Genomic DNA, 19,012 nt, shown 5'->3' on the forward strand with positions numbered 1-19,012 from the left:
TCAGACATGGTCAAAGCTAAAAACATGAGTTTATTTTATTTCACTTTCATCTTGATCGCTCTTCATGCCTACATGGTATTCGCGTACCCGTATGAGGAATACATCCTTGCTCCTGTAACTCGCGACGTCCGCCCTGTGGCAATCTACGACACCAATGGCAACGTTTCAGACGCCACCGATCTCGTTTCCTCCCAGGATCCCACCCCCGTGACTTTCTCTGGGGCTGACTCCTGGGTCACACTTGACTTCGGCATTAACCTCAGCGGTCACGTCTAGTTTACCGTTGAGTCGTCTTCGGGTGATGGCGAATATCTTGATTTTGCCTTCACCGAAAGCTCGTTGTTTATACGTCCCGACAAGTGTGATGCCTTGTCAGGGAGCCCCGGTCTGAGCAAGCCCCTTCGTCTCAACGTGACGACTGGAGGCTTTGTTACCGCATCCAAGGAGTACATGAGAGGAGAATTCCATTACCTTATCGTCTCTCATGGCACGGCAGGCAGCGTGTCCATTTCCAACCTCACGGTTCATTGGAACGCATCGCCTGACATGGAAAACCCTCGGGACTACGTTGGCTACTTCAACAGTGACAACGAAAAGCTTAACCGCGTCTGGTATGCTGGTGTCTACACCAACCAACTTTGTTCTATCGATCCCACCACGGGAGGAATCGTGCGCCTAAGCGAAAACAACTGGTTCTACAACTACACGATTAGCGGTGAGTAAACGGCTGCTTTGACGACCCTAGTTAAATGGCCATCCATACTAACATCAAATTGCCTTTTAGAAGGGGTTGTTTCGCTTGTGGATGGCGCCAAGCGCGACCGCGTTGTCTGGTCCGGCGACATTGTCGTCTCAGCACCATCCATGTTCGTCTCGACCAACAAGCTGGACGGCATCCGAAATGCCATCAACCATGTCATGTCGCTTCAGTTGGATGATGGACGCCTGCCATGGGCCGGTCTGCCCTTTCAGAATCCGGACCCGAGCAAGTTCCAGTGGAGCTTCACATACCACCTACACGCGCTCAACAACATATACGAGTACTACCTTTTCACCGGAGATCTTGAATACCTTGTCGGATATTGGCCCCGGTACAAGAAAGCCATGGAGTTCTCTCTTGACACCATTGACGAGACGGGATTAGCTGACGTTCCCACCGGGATGGACTGGCTGAGATCTGGCATGGGAGGTCACAATGTGGAGGTGAGTCCAAGCAGCACTGCTCTCTATTAAGTTGACTCGGAGATCTGACCAATTGATCCAAAAGGCAAATGCCATATTTTACCACAGTCTGTTGATAGGCGCCAAGGTGGCGCGTCTCAACAACGATCATGCCGCTGCAAGGTCGTGGACCAAGACCGCCGAGTCCATCAAAGAGGAAATAAATGCGCGCCTATGGGACGATGACAAGTCTCTCTTCTGGGACAATGACCGTAATCAGCAGCCAAACTCTCTTCATCCCCAGGACGGAAACGCTTGAGCCATTATAACCGGCATTGCTAACAATACCAGAGCAGCGGCCATTTCTGAGTCTCTGAAAGCTCGTTGGATCCGCCCATACGGTGCCCCAGCGCCCGAAGCGGGCAACACCGTCTCTCCCTTTGCCTCTGGGTTCGAGCTTCGGGCCCACTACGTGGCAGGGTTTTCTGAGAGGGCCATAGAGCTGATGGAGCTGATGTGGGCGGATCATATGCTCGACAACCCGGCCATGACGAACAGCAGTTTCGTTGAAGGTTACGCTGCGAGTGATAGGTTCTACTATCCCCCCTACCCCAACCCAGCAGGCGTGAGCCACGCGCACGGGTGGGCCACGACGCCAACATTCACCCTCACCTTCCTAGGCGTGGGTCTTGAAATCACATCGGCCCAGGGAAAGACATGGAGCGTGACGCCACGGTTGGGAACCTTGGGGAGGGCTACAGCTGGGTTTGAGACTTCATTGGGACAGTTCTCTGCATCGTGGACAAGTAAGGATGGCCGTCTTCGAGGAACATTCAATACCCCATCGGGCACGCGAGGCACCTTGACCTTGTCGACAGTTGGAGACAAGACCCTTCGCATCTCGGGGCCTCGTGGCAACCGAAAGGTTGCAGCCAATGGGAAAACTAGCATCACCCTGGAGAATTTGGCGGGTGGCAAGTATCACGTTGAGCTGGCCTGATTTAGATAGCTCTACAGAATCAACCACTGCTCTCACCTGCCCTTCGGGAGGATCCTTCTTAGGCACGACATGTTTGTGACACCAGGGACACAATATAACCCTTGGCAGGACCTCGCAGTAATACCCGCTTTTATTGACCGTATTGCCTCGACCAATAACGGGTGCAAAGCCGTCATGACGGTGGTAACCCTCTCTGGCTCAGCTACACCTCATTTACTGTTCTCAGCAGGCATAGCGGCTTAATTTCACTACCTGATGCTCGGAAATCAGTTCCGGGCCTTGTCAGCCTTTGTTCGGAAACTAAGAAGAGAGTGGGCACTCCCTCAACAAACCCGGGGTCTATGAGGTGATTGGCAATGGTGGAGTTTGTGACGGCGTAACATCACAGGGGAGCAGGCCCAGCCACTTGGACCTGGAATTTGGGACGGCCGCGCGGCAGACAAGATGCATAACCAGTTTAGAGTTTAGTGTTATTCAAGGTGGGATGAACATTTGTAATCTCCGCAATGCAAAGCAAATCAGTGCTTCCAAGAGAAGACAAGGATCCTTGGCTAGCCATGCCGCTACTGAGAGCTTAAATGGCTCGGCCGAGTCTTCTTTCAGAAGCTCTCTCCGATCTACAACCATGAAGTACGCCAACATCGCGCGGTTGCTGACCAAGTCAGACAGCTAAGCCACGCGTTCGTCATCTCGGTGAAGACATCTAGTGCGGGAGTGGGATATGCGGGATGAACTTGATGAGTGGATTTCATATTGATGAATGAATATAAAATCATTCAATTCCTGACATTAAGGAGGACATTCATTCCCCTTAACTCACATCATTCTCTACATCCAAACCATTCAGCAAATCCGCCTAAAGATGCGTCTCCTTGCGATATCTTCGTTCCTCCTATGGATGGGGGCGAATGCTGCTGTTAGCCCCTCGGCAAGATGGGTGGAGAAGCGATCTCTCGCCCAGATCTATGATGCCGCCCTGACAGAGGGCGGCGTTGTCACGGTTTGGCATGGAGGTGATGAGCCCAACCAGATGGACGGGCTCAAAGCTGCTTTCGAGGACGCCTTTCCCGGCATAACGCTTAATCTTACGATCGACTTGTCCAAATACCACGACGGTAACATCGATAAACAGCTGGCACAGAATGATGTCTATGTCGACAGCGTCATTCTCCAGACACTGCATGACTTTCCGAGATGGAAGAAACAGGGCGCTCTTCTCAATTACGCTCCAGTTGGCTTTGAAAGGGTCTTTCCCAGTCTCAAGGACCGCGACGCGACGTATTACGGATATATTGGACTGGGCTGGCAGCTAGTCTGGAATGGAGAAAAGCTGCCAGGCAATGCCATCCAAGATTTCACTGACTTCTTGCGTCCCGAGCTCAAAGACAAGCTTGTGTTGACATATCCAAACGACGACGACGCCATCCTCTTTGCATTCGACTTGATGTAAGGGCTCCCATTCTCTTGAGAGGAGCAGTAGCTGACTTTTAATTTTCCAGCATCAAGCAATACGGGGACAAGTGGTTTGAGGACCTTTTGAATCAGAATCCTCGCTGGGTCCGCGGAAGCGCTACTCCTGCTGCGATCATGGCAGACCCTGAGTCCCCCTATGCTGCATCCTTCACCACCATGCTTGGCTTAGGCCAAGCACCCAGCCCTTTCAACGTCACCTTTCCTAGGCAAGGAAGACATGTGACATGGGCGCAGACGGCGGCGATTCTCAAAGATGCCCCCCACCCAGAGGGGGCGAAGCTTTTCCACAATTTCCTCCTCAGCAGGGATTTCCAGGCCGCGAACGGATTCTGGAGCGTGAGGTCCGACGTGCCGGCCCCAGCTGGCCAGCGGAGCTTGATCAGCCTGCCGCGCAGTAACCCGGTGGAGTTTAGGGATTTCATGGCGGACCGGGCGAGCGTTGAGAGGCTCAGGTTTTGGTTTGAGGATAGAATTGGCACTGCACAGGGCCTCACTCCTCTGGGTGATGATTTGTAATCGTGGGCCCGGTGTCAAAGTCTTGGTGAAGCAGACCACTAGACATATGTAGACAGAGCTAGACGGTCTTCTGGCTCAGTTATCCCATCGAGGGCCGAACTTTCGTGTCGATGTGATCTGCTATCTATCTCATTAGCGCTTTCTACCATGGGCGGGCTCGGACGAATCATAATCTTGGACAACCTCTCTTCATGAAGCATCCGTCAGTGAACAGGACATCAGACTCGACAAATCCTAACCTTGAGTAGTATTACATCTAGTTTCTTGATTTGGAGAAGATTGAAACATGAATATGTACTTGAAATTTGGATAAAGAACGTGCAGTGGCTACCAAGGAAATAAGCCCGATATCGTGTTTGCAACATCGTTTGCAACATTCTCGACTACACTGCCCGCATCGTTGAAGGCGTTTCCGATATCGCTGGCGACATCCTCAACGGCGTGCCCAACATCACTTGCCGCATGTCCAACCGCCGACGCAACGTCGTCAGCTGCGTGGCCGACCGCACCACCGGTATCGTCCAACGCTGAGCCTACATCGTTCATGGCATCATCAATGGCTTCGACAACATCCTCCGCAGCGTGTTCTACCGCGCTCCCAGCATCATTCAAGGCCGAGCCGACATCGCCTACAGCATCATCGATCGCTTCGGCGGCATCATCGGCAGCATGACTTGTTGCACTTCCAGCGTCGTCCAGGGCGGAGGTAACATCACTGACGGCGTCGTCAATCGCTTCAGCGACCTTCTCAGCTCCTTCGCCGATTGCCTCGGCCGCCTTCTCAACTCCCTCTCCAACCTCCTCTGCTGCAAGTTCCTCGACAGCCTCGGCGACATCCTCGGCGAACTCGACAATTTTGGCGCCAATCTCATCGAGAAACTTGCCAGCCGCATTCTTAATCATCTCCCACGGAGCGCTGAAGATGGCCTTGATGAACTCGGCAAGGTTGAAGTGAGGTTGCCAGTTGATGTGAAGGTCGATGTCCTGGCCGAGCAGTTTGCCTTGCACGTTGACGATCAAGGGCGGCCCGTCCGCGACAAGACTCGAGATTGACCCCGAGAACTCAATCTTGGTGATGTTGATCAGCTCTGCCGCAGCGCTGGCGATCCCCTTGCCGATGTTCAGGCCCACGTCTAGAATGTCGTCGGCGAAGCTGGAAGAGTCTTCCTCGGCGAGCTCGCATGCCTGCCGGGCCAATCCGATCTCAACCGTGTTGCCCTGGGTGGCTACCAGAGCCTTCTCGGCTGTGGCCACGGTAAGGTACTCTGCGCACTTGTACCTCTCGTTGAAAGCCTTCTCCGAGGGCGAGACCATGGAGTCGATCACCGTTTGACTGTCTGCGAGCACGGCTTTGGCTTGCGTGGAGGTTTCTAGTTTAGGAGAGCGCTTCTCGGCATCTCCCAAAGCCTGAGCCGCGCGCTGCACAACTTCTTCTTGACGAGACTTGAGCTCTTCAAAAGCGGCCCTGGCGGTTTCCATCGAAGCGGCCTCAGACTTTACCAGGTCGTCCAATGCCGTTTCACCAGCAGCAATCACAGCCTCCGTAGCTATGAATTCTGACCCTTGAATTACCAGCTCTGCGGCTTCGAATACGACTCTGGCGGCTTCCAGAGCTGCACTTGCGACGGCTTGCTCTGCAGCCTTAACTGCTTTCTCTGCCAGAAGGATCGGCATGTCTAGGAGGGATGCTTCGTTGAGACGGCGGTCAAGGTCTTCCAAATCCTTGATGATCCTATCATTCGCAATAATCGCTTCGTCGAAGCTCTTCCTCGTCTGCTCTAGATCGGAGCGAGCGCTGCCAAAGATGAGTTTAAAGGCATTGCGCTTTTGATTCAGGTCGCTCTGCGCCTGGCGGATCACCTCTTCGCTTTGAGACTGCGCTCGCTGAAGATCTGTCTCGGCGAGATGAATAGCGACATCCGCGTCGTGACGAGCTTGATCCAGATTCGCAATGGCAGTGACGACGGCGCTGGCGTAAGACTTTTCTGCCGCAGCGAGATGGTCTTCGAGCTGTTGTTTGTAGCTCTGCGCCTCAGACTTAGCACGATCCAATGCTGAGATGATGTCCTGTTCCTTGTTCTCCCAGTTCCGTTTGGCTTCGTCAAGGCGGTTTCGGGCTTCTTGAACAGATGCATTGAACTCATTCTCCTTATTCGACAGTATTCGCTTGGCTTCGTCAAAGTCTGCGTGGTCGCGCATCGATTTGATTTGTTTATCAAGCATGTCGATGATGTTATCGAGGATATGCTGCTCCATCAGGCCATAGACTGCAAAATCAGCATTTGCCAGTGATGAGCGATCCTTGAAGTCAATATCACCGGTAAGTTTCGCCTGGAGCTTGAACTTCACCCAGTCCGACAACGAGACATCTACCCAGAAGTCGAGTTTGGGCTTTGGGTAGACTTCAGCCTCGAGGTGTAAAGCGGCTGATAATGCCCAGAGATCGATAGCACCATCGATCAAGACCTTTTGCATTGACGAAGAGAGCTCAATGTCAACGATGGGATCATTGCCGGCAGCTCCTCTAACCTTGAGCGGTCCCAGTTCGAAATGCTCGATGGTTGCCATGATCTTGACCATTTCTCCGATCGTGCAGTCGAACTTGGCTCTCTTGCCAAAGATGGTCATATCACCTTTGAGCGATGCACCTGGTGCATAATATGTCTCACCAATCGAGGCGCCAGTGGAGAGATATAGTTGCACGTCGTTGTAATGCAAGAAATCATTTGGTTCTGGGAACTCGTACTCGTCAATGCTAGCACAGAATTGGAAGCCTTTGGCTACTGGATAGTTGATTCCTTTGTAGGAGCCCAGAGGTGTCTCGTGGTTGGATGCAATTAACGCCAAGCGGTCTAGCGAGACATCCAGGAAAGTGTCCTTGAGGTCCGGGACAATTTTGCTTGTCGTGACATGGCCTTCGACCTCGCCATAGATGGTCCAGCGAAATTCGCCATCCTGAGCCTTCTCGGTATGCAGCGCGGCCTTGAGCTCTACGCCGTGGATGTTGACATAGCTAAATATGTCGACCTTGGATGCTCGTGCGCATTGTGTATCTAGTTTGCTCGCAATGAAAACGTCCAGTGATGCGGCCTTGATCATGATATTCTCAAACTCGATGTCTCCAATACCACCTTGCACGGTGATACCATCTCTCGAGAATGCCAAGCACCCACTTGTCGACATATGGCCATTGACAGTCACCTCTCCTCTGAGCGCAAATCCTTCCGAGGACACGCATAGACTCATGGATCGCAGCGCAACGTCGTGACAAAATCCATCAATCTCCATCCCAATAAGTTCGTGAAAGATCTCTCCCACATCGTGCAACGTCAAATCGCCAAGGTAGGCTTCGATAGAATAAAAATCTATGGATGGTAGAAGATCTGTTAGATGCACTCTTGTAAAATGATGCCGTTTGGATACTTTCGGTCACACCTTTTGAATAGTAACCACGCACGCCGAACTTGGTCTTTCTCAGTTGCAAATTGGCTTCAATTCCCACTGATAGTCTCTTTTGCTCGGAGGAAGTACGGATGCGAGCTTCCAAAGAGACGTCGGACAGCTAGCAACCGAATAAAGTTGAAAATCTCTCAAATTTAATAGGAGGAAAGGTATCCGTCAAAGCTTGCCTTTATATCTTTGATGCCAGAGATGTCATTCCACTCGTCGTCCTTGAGGCGAAGCTGCAGAAGCCAAGAGTTGAACTTTTTGCGGAGACAGCACTCAACTTGCAGAGGAACAACACTGCCAGGGACACTGAGATCCAGCTTGCCGAAGAAGCCATAGCCGAATTGCCAGCTGCTTTCGGTTTTGACAAGACTGTGTGTTTTATATCCACTCAGTTCGACGCCGATTTCTCGAAATGTCAGGATGTCCAGCACGTTGACCGAGACATGCTCCAAGGAGCCACGAAGCTGGAAGGAAGGGAGACAGAAAGGCTTCGCATAGTCACGACTCTCACTCAGCCAGGCACTGAAGCGAATTGCGGGTTTTCCTTGCTGGAAGAAATCCTGAAGGAAGTCCGAGACTGGTTGCAAGGCTCCTCGAAAGACAAGGTCAGTCTCGAAGTAGAGCCCGTTCATCCGGCTGAAGGCTCCATCCAACATGACCTCCTCTTGAAAGCCGAGGATAGGATCTTCAAGTACAATCATGTCCCATTCGCTGCCTTTGAGCGAGGGCATGAAGGTGCCAAGCGAGAGGGATCCATCTGGTGCAATCTTGATCTCCTCATTGTACGGGCGTAGAACGCTGCTAACGTGCTCGTACACATAGATCTTTGATGGAATGAGGCCGAAAAGCTTCATGTCTCCCACAAAAGCGGAATTGGACAAACTCTCCTGACCAACTGGAGTGTCTGCGACAGTCGAATCCAGGGCCGCATTTTTCTGGAATGGATCGGTGTCCTTGGGCAAAGGCGAAGGATCAGGGGGTGGGCAGTCCGTATGGCGATAACCCACTACCATGGGTCCTTGGCGAAGTAACCGCTCTCTATCCCCTACCTCGCTTCAGTCCACCTCAAGGCAGTGGCTGTGCTCGCCAAATCCTCCATAACTTGATGACGGTTGAGCAGGGGGATGAGCCCATTTTGCCGCACCGATCCAAAGATAGCCTAGATCCCTGCGTCTATAGGCAGATTGATTGGATGTGATATGCCAAGATGGTTGCATTTCAGCCTTGTATATGGGTCGGCATGGTGAGGAAGCGGAGCTCAGTTGGGGGCCAAAGAATGCTTCGATGTCCAAGAATAAATAACTCGGGCGCAGCGATGAAATCCTCAACCAACCCCTCACTTTCTACGTCGACAGCTGGTCAGTATGGCACCAAATCCATTGAGGCAGAGTGGCAAGAAGGAGGCTTCTACGTCTCTTCTCACCTCTGCGCGCGATACTCCCATCTCAGCTCACAATGAGGGGCTAAATGGGGCATCATTCTGGCCTGGCCACCCTCGTTCTTTGATCATTTCGTGGTCCAACTTTTCTCTGAGTTTTCTGCCTCTCGTTGCCATTCCAGTTCCATTCATCGGTAGGTGTTGCAGCATCATGCTGACAGATTGACCTGCTAATCCGATATTGAAGTTCTCGCTGTTTACATATACCAATTGAACAACAAGCCCATCTCGTCGCATGGAGAGGATGTCCGTGACGCTATGGGCGTAGCATCTACAGTATGGCCCATAGCCTTCGCTGCGGTTATCGGTGCGCTTGTTCGAACTGTAGCTCTATTCAAAGCTGAGAGAGGAACAAGTCTCGGTGTCAGTTCCTTCATTCGTCTAGACCCAGTGGTCTTCAGCCACTTGCTAACCGACCTCAGACTCTCGAGGTTCTTTTGGGCAGCCAAACCCTCACAAACACTCTCAAGAGCCCATTCCTTATCCGGCTTGTTTCTCCCTGGACCTTTTTCCTGATCATACTATGGAGTATTAGCCCGCTTGGTGGCCAGGCTGTTCTTCGCACCATCTATACTGCATCACACGCCGAAAGTCAGAAATACGATTTAATGTACAGCCCTGCGGCAACTGTTGGGCCACCGCTCAACTACGGTCTTTGGGAGAGTGCATCGACCAGAAGCACGACTCTTGGTAAGATCGTTCCCATGTTCGGCGCCGCCCTCTCTGCCCCAAGCGCTCTTGGCCAGGCTGCCAATGGCTCCAGCCCAAACTTCGACGCCGTCATAGAAAGACTTGGAGGTGCAGTGGTAGCAAGCGCCGGTGCGAGGGCGGATCTCTGGGGCAATGTGCGCGTGCCTGAGATTACTTCTTTGCCGGGATACCGCTCAAATGACCCGCATAACTGGATCGACGTCCCTACTGACCAACTAGTGGATTATGAGTCTCTTGTGGGCGTTCCCCTCCGAGGCATGCCTACCGAATCACCTGGAAACTTGACACTCGACCTGTCAGCCGCATATCTGGCACTTGAGGTGAGGCCCTGCAGTTCTGCGACACTTTGATAGTGTGCTAACTAGTATTTCCAGTGCTCCCAGTGGTTTAATACAACGAAGTGGTTGTTGGACACCCGAGACGGCCTGTGGACTCACAGATTCTCAAACTCGAGCATTCTGTGGGAAGACGATGTTGGCTTCGGAGGCGGTAGCCCGAAGGTCTTTATGGATATCCCGGGCCCCAACGGTGGCTTCAACTTCTCGTCCAAGAGTATTACTAGCAAAGGAAACATCACCCGGGGCACCTTGGTATTTGGGAGCGCCAAGGACTCGACTATCTGTGACATCAGTCATGTATACGTCGACGTCCGCGTTGAGTGCGAACGATCGCAAGGACTTGGGACTATGGCCTGCCTTGCGACCCAGGTGCGCCGTTCGCCCGGGTATCCAATTCCAATGCTCGATACAGGCTTGACTGCGCTCAATGGAACGGGTCCTGCTACGATCATTGCCGCCCTCCCATGGCTTACACCCTCTTACCACACCAGGTACAAGTCTCCTTTTGAGAACTATCTCGCCGACCCGGCCCAAGGTATTGAAGCGGGAGAGGTAGACAACGGCGTCCAGGATGAGTATACCAGCCTTTCCCTTGAGGTTTTTGCTCAACGTCTGGCCCTGATCATAAACACGGCCTTGCGCGTCTCTTATTACAGTCCTGCTGTATTGGGCTTTAGCAAGGTAAACCTAACAGCCGTTGCGGCTATGGCAACAACTCCTCATTACTCCTACACATACGGCAATGCGACCGGCGAATTCATTACTACTGAGAGGAGATACTGGATCCAGAGGGGTTGGATGGCCATGTACATGGTCTCTCTTATCTTGATGATCCTAGCTATAGCTGTCGTCCTCGCGCTCAGACTAACCATCCGAGCCCCTGACTTTCTTACCAATGTTTCGGCCTTGACGAGGGACTCTGCATATATTAATGTGCCGCCGGGAGGGAGCACTCTGGGTGGCGAGGAGCGAGCGCGCTTGCTCAAATACAGACGGTTGAGGATTAGAGATGTACAGCCAGAGCAAGAATTTGGGTATGCTGCGCTAGCAGATGATGCTGGGTACGAGCCAAAGAAGGGGCTCAAGTCAGATGGTCGAGTATACGCATAACCTCACACAAAAAAGCAATCTTTCTCGATAGAATGAGCCCATAATTACTCGACCCAAATCCCCCTCCTATCTAGGTACTATAGTTCTCACCTTACAGCTGGTCCTGCTTTTCAGACATAATCTTTGCATCCATCTCTCGCATGACATCTTCTCCGTCAAAAAGAGTCGCAACCTCCTCCAAGCTCAGCCGGCGTGTCTCAGGGTAAGCGAAATAAACCACGAAGAACCAGACGACGAGCAGACATGCAAACACGATGTAGTACTTCCATCCAATAGCTTCGAGGGCAATCGGATTAGCGAATCCGTTAAAGACGGAGCTGGCGAATTGAGAGACGTTGAAGATAGTGAGTCCCTTGGCGCGGAGGGTATAGGGAAGAACCTCCAGGAGGTAGGCCATAGGGACAGGGTTCATGCCAATATTGTAGAATAGGAAGAAGACAAAGATCATGGTGACCACTCCAATGCCCAGGCCTTTGTTTTGGAAGTTCTGCTGCTCGTTCTTGGCCGAAATGGCTGTCCAAATGATAAAGGCCAGCGTCATTCCAGCAAGTGAGAAGAGGAACATGCCACGACGGCCGAAGCGGTCCACGAAAAAGGCCGACGTGATGGCGACCAGGTAGTTGAAGATCTGAAGGACGCCATTGATGATGTTTTGGGTTTCGGGATCGGTGATGCCAACGGACTTGAGGACTTGGACGAGGTAGACAGATACGAGGCCGTTGCCGCACCACTGGATGATGAAACCAACAGAGATGCAAATGAACAGGCGACGGCGATTTCCATCTTTGGTCATGTTAGCGAAGTGTACACATCCAAGGACAAATAGACATACTGGTCTTCAAGAAGTCCATATAGGAAGCAGTATTCTGAAGCTTCTCGTTCTGAATCGCAATCGTAATCTCGTTCATCTCAGCAAGGACCAGTGCATTAGGCTCCTCCGAGCCAGCATGGTATCTGCTGAGAATTCTCTGTGCCTCTTGGGGTCGGTCGTGCGCAACGAGCCATCGGGGGCTTTCTGGAACAAAGTAGATGCAAGCCACTTGAATCAAAGACGGTGCAGCTTGGAGGATGCAGGGAATTCTCCAGCTCCAGCTGTTGGGGATCTTGAAGGTTCCGTAGGTAACCCACGCAGCGACGATGGAACCTAGATACTAATATCCAGTTAGTCTTACTTCTCGCGTCTCTGAGGGTGTGGATCCTTACCCATGATGTATTGTAGATGGCCGTGATGATCGGACGATGGGATGGATATGCCAGTTCGCCAATCATTGGCGCAGCAGCAACAGCAATGAAACTGCTACCAAAGCCAACGAGACCACGGCCTCCAAGAAAAGTGCCCATGCTGCTGCCGCCACCCTGGATACCTGCGCCAGCGATGATGATGAGAGATCCGATCAATATTCCATGACGGCGGCCGAGTCGATCGGCAAGCATTGGGGCAAATGGCAGAGCAGCGATACCGCCAATGACTTGGATGGTTGATACGATTCCGAGGACGCTTCCGAAGGGGTGGTCAAAGTCTGGAGGAGGAGAGTCAGCATAATGTGGCACGACTTGCGTAACATAGACAAGCCTTCATTCCAGGAGGGCAGACTCTGCATTCCGTTCAATAAACTGCCGTCAAATCCTGTTTTAAGAGTTAGATGTAGAACGGGTGCTGTCGGTTGAGGTTAACAAACCAGAGACGTAAGATGTCAGAAGGGGGACGAGGAGAAGGGCGTTCAGTTTCAGAAGATGAGGAACCCTATACCAAGGTTTCCCATAGTCAGGAATAAGGTCGGCGATCTTGGGAGGCGCAGCATCCTCGACCATGGTGTCAGATGCCGTATGGTGTTCGTGTTCCTCGAGTTTGGCCATGGCGTGTCCAATGGGCAAACAAAGTCCGAGAGTAGTGGAAGATGATGGAATTGATCAAAAATAAGAGTGTTGATCTTGCTCTCTGTGAGAGATGAGCCGTTTTGAAGCCAAGAGGAAACCTCGAGTCCTTATATGCTCAATGCCGAGGGGTAACCGACGAGAGATCATGAGGCTGTCACCAACCGAGCCTAGACCAACAAGAAAATCTGGGGCCCCAGCTCATGACCACACTAATCCCCAGATGATATGATTTTCCGGGACAGACGACACCAAGCGAGGATAAACTATTCCGAAAATACATGAGCGAGAAAATCTTGAAAGGTCACGGATGGACGCCAGACAAGCTTTGACAGCGTCTCCCGCGGGGTTTCTGTGTTTCGCCGCGGCGTAATACTAGTACAATCGCTTCCTAAGTCGTGTATGTTTGTCTTATTGGTTGGAAATAATGCTACCGGGGTAATTGGGGGTCTTCTTGGGATTTCTCCCCGCAGGAATTGAGGGGCGAGCTATGTGGGCCAAGGCCCAAGACCCCTGAACGGATCATGGCCGGATGAGGAGATGAAGCGATCATGACAGCCATCCCGGGCCTTTCGGCAGACGAGAGGTGTCAAATCCCGGTATGCGGGCCATTATAACAAGCTAACTGCAGGGCAGCTAACCGAAGCATTACCTCCTCATTCTCTCGTCACCACTTCTGCAGGGGCATCCGATTTTTGAGCCTTGAATCTTTCATTCTTCAATACTCACCGAGCATGTTTCTCATCAATGTCGAGAATGCCATAGAGCAGCTGACTTTGGAGGAGAAAGTCAAGCTTCTCGCTGGGCAAGATACGTGGGGCACCTGGGCGAATGATCGTGTCGGCATTCCCCGAATCACGGTACGTGCGCTTTTACGAACCTCGCCTTGAAATGACATGATACTAACTACTGGGCCTATTGGGTAGACATCCGATGGACCTCATGGCGTTCGCGGTACGAGTTTCTTCAACGGCCCTCGTGGCATGCTACTCCCCTCTGCGACGGCCATGGGAGCGACATTCGACCCCGAATTAATACACGCAGCTGGAGAGCTCCTAGCGGCCGAGGCAAAAGAGAAGAAATGCCATGTCTTGCTAGCTCCAACAGTTTGTATCCAACGTTCTCCTCTTCTCGGTCGTGGATTCGAAGCTTTCGCAGAAGATCCATGGCTTAGCGGAACCATAGCGTCTGCATACGTCAATGGTGTCCAAAGCCATGGCGTAGCTTGCTCGATCAAACATTTCGCCGCGCACGATCAGTCAAGCATGGCGGTAGAGGACGATGTTCGAGCGTCAGAGCGGACTCTACGTGAGATGCATCTCCTGCCGTTCCAGCTAGCCGTCAAGAATGCGAGCCCATGGGCTTTCATGATGGCGTATAACAAGATCAATGGCGTCCACGCCACTGAGAATTCTTGGCTGATCAATCAGGTCCTACGACAGGACTGGGGTTGGGATGGACTAGTTATGAGCGATTGGTTTGGCACTTATAGTACCTCCGAGTCTCTCAACGCCGGTATGGACCTGGAAATGCCAGGGCCGTCAAGGTGGAGAGGCGACTTGCTCAGTTGGGCCGTCATGAGCAACAAGGTCAAGAAGCCGACGGTCGACGCCAGCGTGCGAAACCTTCTTAAACTCATCAACAAGGTCCAGCCTTGGAAGGATGACGCTCTGAAAGAAGTCGGAGATACTCAGCACAAGCGAGATCTATGCAGAAAGGTTGCCAATGAGGCGATAGTTCTCTTGAAGAACGAGCACGAGGTTCTTCCATTGAATCCCAACAAGAGGCAGACTTATGGCTTGATCGGTCCAGCTGTGGAAAACCCAGCCATCAGTGGAGGCGGCTCTGCTGACCTGACGCCGCACTACGTGAGTAGACCTTTGGAGGCCATTATCGATGTTGTAGGATCAGAGAATGTCAAGGCTGCAATCGGATGCCAAGGCAAGTACCATTACAACACCTCCGTTAACAGTCAACTGACTGAAAGTAGCCCACCTCTTTACTCCTCAGTTGTCGAAGGACATTTCCGTACCCAACAGCCCCGAGCCCGGATACCTTGTCTCCTGGTACAAGGAAGACCCCATACTTAACCCAGCGGCCGAGCCTGTTGCCTCGGTCACCACTGTTCAGGCCCAGATGTACTTTGCCGACAATCTGCCAGAAGCAGTACCAAAGACGTACTGGCTCCAAGCAAAGACCATTTACACTGCGCCAAAATCCTGCACAATTGAACTTGGCCTTTGCGTCCTCGGCAAGGGCAAGTTATTCGTCGACGGCCAAGAAAAAGTCGACCTTTATACCAGTCAGCCTGAAAAGACTCTGCAAACCCCCATGTTCGACCAAGCTAGCATGGAAGTCACTGCTGAGATTGAGGTACAGCAAGGGAAGCAGTACGAGATTCTAGTCTATCTCAAGAATGAAGCTGCTGTTGCAGGCGTGGGTGCGCTCAACTGCGGCGGATTGAGAATTGGTTGCTGCGAAAAAGTCGACCCTGCTTCTGCTCTTGCGGAGGCTGTCAAGCTAGCTTCTGAGGTCGATGTGCCTATTGTTATCGCCGGACTAAACAGCGATTTTGAGAGCGAGGCTCTTGATCGCAAGTCGCTTGATTTGCCTCCAGCTGTTGACAAGCTCATTGCAGCAGTTGTCAAGGCAAACAAAAACACGGTAAGTCTTCTTCATCAACATCCCTTGCTAAACTTCTAGCTAACTGTAACTAGGTTGTTGTAACCCAATCAGGCTGCCCAATCCTCATGCCATGGCTCGATGACACCCCAACACTCGTTCACGCTTGGTTTGGTGGCCAAGAGACAGGCAACGCCATTGCCGACGTGCTCTTCGGCAAAACCAACCCCAGTGGGCGACTTTCTCTCACATTCCCCAAGAGGCTCGAAGATACGCCTGCGTTCTTGACCTTTGGCAAGGGTGAAAGAGAGATTCACTATGGAGAAGGTGTTTTCGTAGGTTATCGCTACTACGAAAAGCTATGGAACCCTCCACTATTTTACTTTGGGTTTGGTCTCTCTTACAGCCAGTTTGAGTATTCAAACCTGCAAGCACCAGAAAAGGTCAACTTGTTTGAAGCAGGCTCCTTCGATGTGTCGGTTGACGTCACCAACACCAGCAGCCGCGGTGGACACGAAGTTGTTCAACTCTACGTAGCTGACAAGACCAGCACAGCCCCAAGGCCACTCAAGGAACTCAAGGCATTCAAAAAGGTTTGGATAGACGCCGGCAAGTCCCAAAAGGTGACGATTTCCTTGGACAAATACGCCTTGTCTTTCTGGAGCGAGGTGGAATGCAAGTGGTTGGCAGAGGCGGGAGTGTTTGAGTTTATTATTGCCAGAAGCTCGGATCCGAAGGATGGATTGCTTCGTGAAGAGATTGAATTGGTCAAGAACTTTACGTGGAATGGCCTTTAGTACTTGGTTGAGCGTATACGCCATAGTTAGACAATCTGAAAATGATCCTGATTTTATCTCCACTTCCCAGCTTTGTCATGACAGGCTGGATGAACAACTAGAAATACTGACATACGGAAGTGCATGGTCGTATGCAACTGTACAATGTGCGTGCCCTTCCTCAGAATGGTGCCTGGTCACCTGTCATGCCATCACTCGCGCCAGGGCTTAGGATTGCCATATCCGGCCAAGACCTCCGCTCCATATTTTTAGCTCATATTTCTCCTCGGGGGATTTGAGGGGATTTCTCCGTCTTCTTCGTCTCCCCGTTCGCGTTCACCAACTACCGACTTCAAGATGCCGCCCAGGGCTTGTGATGCTTGCAAGCGACGCAAGGTCAAATGCAACGGAACGCAACCATGCGGAACATGTTGTGTTTCCAATATCGCCTGCCAGTATACCATTGTGCCGAGAAAACGAGGGCCCAAAGTTGCGCGCCTACCCGAGAGGTTTGAACATCCGTCACGACAAATGGTCAATGAAGGTGGTATTCGGAGTCATCTTTTCCGAGAGGATCACAGTCAAGGCCAGCCTAGTACGCCATCAACCACAGATCTTCAATCGGGATACAGTCCTCGAGAATGGCCCTCACCAGGCGTTGCTGTCTTTTCACCGGGCTCTGACGCCAGCAACGTATCGCAACCATTTGGGTCCAATCCACAGATGATCTGGGAGATGCTTGTTAGCAGAGTCAATTCCGTTCTATCATCAGTCTCCATGCTCGACGTTGTGGACTCTTGCATCGACATCTACATGCAATATGGCTTCCCATGCTGCCCGATTGTTCACGAGAAGAGCCTTCGGGAATCCAATGTGGAACTCTTCTCAGCACAGTCCAGTTCATCCGTGTTTAGGACTGGCAATGAGCAGCAACTTGTCTGTTGCATGAGGGCTTTTGCTAGCTTAACAGCGGTATGTGCAGCTGTTTCCGCCATGATGCCTCAAACGCTACTCCCATATCGCCACTTGGTAGTCCAGCCATTTCTACGGGCATCGAGAGATATGCTCTATATTTACGAAGACTACGATTTGGAGCATCCCGACTCAAGCTCACTGATTATAAGAATGTTTCACTCGACCGCTCTTCAGCATACCACAGGGAAGACAGGAGCAGCGTGGAGCATCTCTAGCCAGGCTGCACTCCTTGCACAACGCATGCGCCTCTACGATGAGCGAGACGTCAGGAGAAGCGACCCCATCGAGACACAACTACTGCGTTTTCGGTTCTGGCATCTCTACGTATCGGACCAAGCGGCTTCTTTGATGCGCAATAGGGTTTTTGTGCTGCAAAAATCCCTCTTTGATGGGGAAATGACCCTGGATCCATTTGGAGAAGGAGGACCAGGATTACTTGACAAGACTCAACCCAGGTATCAAGGCCCGTTTGAGGATCGCGTGTTCTCGGGCTATCACTTGACGCGACGTCTTTGGGCATCGGCGGCTGGATTGATGGCTTCAATGCGCAAGTACGCTCGTCAAGAAACCCATTACGAGCCAGATGCGAAAAGACAAAAGAAGATAAAAATGACAGGACAGTTCTTGGAATTCACGAGCAAGGTCGATGAGCTCCCTCCATGGCTTGAATCCCCCGACACATTCGACTTTTCTCAAGACAAAGACGTTCTTGCGTTCCAGAGGACTTTTTTCTCGGTCCAGCGCAGCAACCTCATGTTGGGGCTTCATTGCTTCCACCTTGTCCTTCTCCAGCAGGCTATTGAGTATGGGTTGTCCGAGATCATGGGCCTACATGATCAAGACCTCACGCTAGCCATGAAAAAGACGGAGATTATCCACGAGTTTCTCGTCGTGGTGAACAGGGTCCCTCTCCTCTGCCTTCGGGTTCAAGGAGAGCCAACCGTGAGTATCAATCTTGCAGCAATTTTCCACCCAAAATACTTATGCTCGTGGTCTAGGTCGAACGGTTTCGAAGGGTTGGAAGTGCTCTCCTTGAAGTGATTCAGAATGTCGACAATGAGACAATCAGGACGCGATCAAGGTCGTACTTGACGCAGCTCCTTGATACGCTGTCGAGACTGGATTCCAAAGCTTCAGATGAGCTCAACAGCGAGCAATTGATATAGCGTTGGCTGTCTAAAAAAAGAATTAATGGTGTGTAGTCTTGTTAGTGAATGGGGAAAAACGGGCTTGAACAACCAATAACGAACGATATTTCCTTGCTTGCCGCTGGCCCGATGCGGCCTAGTGGGACCTTGGCTATAAAGGTCGGCAGTGCTGCCTTAGAACTGCACCACGTCATTGCTGGATGGCTAAGTTCCAAACTTGCTGAGCTCCCTTTGCCAAGACACGCCTAGCTTTGATGATCACGACAAAGCATCTCTACCGTCCCGAATCTCGGCTCTATAGAGCTCATAATGCCCACAAGAGAAGAATGGATCCTATCGCAAGTCGCGCCCACCAAAGAGGAGCTGTATGCAGGCGACGGCTGCCACCTGGACGAAGCGATATGCCTAATCGACTACCT

The 19,012-nt window shown here is 51.7% G+C and overlaps 8 protein-coding genes across 8 annotated transcripts; 5 read left to right on the forward strand and 3 right to left on the reverse strand.

The window, feature by feature from the left end:
- Positions 1-6: 6 nt before the first annotated feature.
- Positions 7-2,161, forward strand: MRS44_005279 (uncharacterized protein; the record flags this gene model as incomplete). Its single annotated transcript, XM_065622531.1, has 5 exons — positions 7-275; positions 336-715; positions 785-1,203; positions 1,268-1,433; positions 1,515-2,161. 5 exons carry the CDS (start codon positions 7-9, stop codon positions 2,159-2,161), a joined length of 1,881 nt encoding a protein of 626 aa, XP_065478603.1.
- Positions 2,162-3,023: 862 nt separating this feature from the next.
- MRS44_005280 (uncharacterized protein) lies at positions 3,024-4,150 on the forward strand (the record flags this gene model as incomplete). The annotated part of the gene is made up of 2 exons (XM_046278297.2): positions 3,024-3,607; positions 3,661-4,150. The coding sequence occupies 2 exons, from the start codon at positions 3,024-3,026 to the stop codon at positions 4,148-4,150; spliced, it is 1,074 nt and encodes a 357-aa protein (XP_046135564.2).
- Positions 4,151-4,477: 327 nt separating this feature from the next.
- Positions 4,478-7,396, reverse strand: MRS44_005281 (uncharacterized protein; the record flags this gene model as incomplete). Its single annotated transcript, XM_065622532.1, has 1 exon — positions 4,478-7,396. The coding sequence occupies one exon, from the start codon at positions 7,394-7,396 to the stop codon at positions 4,478-4,480; it is 2,919 nt and encodes a 972-aa protein (XP_065478604.1).
- Positions 7,397-7,746: 350 nt separating this feature from the next.
- Positions 7,747-8,613, reverse strand: MRS44_005282 (uncharacterized protein; the record flags this gene model as incomplete). The annotated part of the gene is made up of 1 exon (XM_046280862.2): positions 7,747-8,613. The coding sequence occupies one exon, from the start codon at positions 8,611-8,613 to the stop codon at positions 7,747-7,749; it is 867 nt and encodes a 288-aa protein (XP_046135562.2).
- A 351-nt stretch (positions 8,614-8,964) lies between these two features.
- On the forward strand, positions 8,965-11,197 carry MRS44_005283 (uncharacterized protein; the record flags this gene model as incomplete). Its single annotated transcript, XM_046283172.2, has 4 exons — positions 8,965-9,172; positions 9,226-9,401; positions 9,461-10,069; positions 10,124-11,197. 4 exons carry the CDS (start codon positions 8,965-8,967, stop codon positions 11,195-11,197), a joined length of 2,067 nt encoding a protein of 688 aa, XP_046135561.2.
- Positions 11,198-11,288: 91 nt separating this feature from the next.
- Positions 11,289-13,054, reverse strand: MRS44_005284 (uncharacterized protein; the record flags this gene model as incomplete). The annotated part of the gene is made up of 4 exons (XM_065622533.1): positions 11,289-11,980; positions 12,030-12,348; positions 12,401-12,717; positions 12,877-13,054. The coding sequence occupies 4 exons, from the start codon at positions 13,052-13,054 to the stop codon at positions 11,289-11,291; spliced, it is 1,506 nt and encodes a 501-aa protein (XP_065478605.1).
- Positions 13,055-13,806: 752 nt separating this feature from the next.
- MRS44_005285 (uncharacterized protein) lies at positions 13,807-16,491 on the forward strand (the record flags this gene model as incomplete). Its single annotated transcript, XM_065622534.1, has 4 exons — positions 13,807-13,932; positions 13,999-15,036; positions 15,083-15,736; positions 15,790-16,491. 4 exons carry the CDS (start codon positions 13,807-13,809, stop codon positions 16,489-16,491), a joined length of 2,520 nt encoding a protein of 839 aa, XP_065478606.1.
- A 336-nt stretch (positions 16,492-16,827) lies between these two features.
- Positions 16,828-18,611, forward strand: MRS44_005286 (uncharacterized protein; the record flags this gene model as incomplete). Its single annotated transcript, XM_065622535.1, has 2 exons — positions 16,828-18,387; positions 18,444-18,611. 2 exons carry the CDS (start codon positions 16,828-16,830, stop codon positions 18,609-18,611), a joined length of 1,728 nt encoding a protein of 575 aa, XP_065478607.1.
- Between the last annotated feature and the right edge of the window lie 401 nt (positions 18,612-19,012).

The sequence above is a fragment of the Fusarium solani genome, assembly GCF_023522795.1.
Source record: "Fusarium solani strain SB1 chromosome Unknown bctg00000002, whole genome shotgun sequence".
Classification (NCBI taxonomy): domain Eukaryota; kingdom Fungi; phylum Ascomycota; class Sordariomycetes; order Hypocreales; family Nectriaceae; genus Fusarium; species Fusarium solani.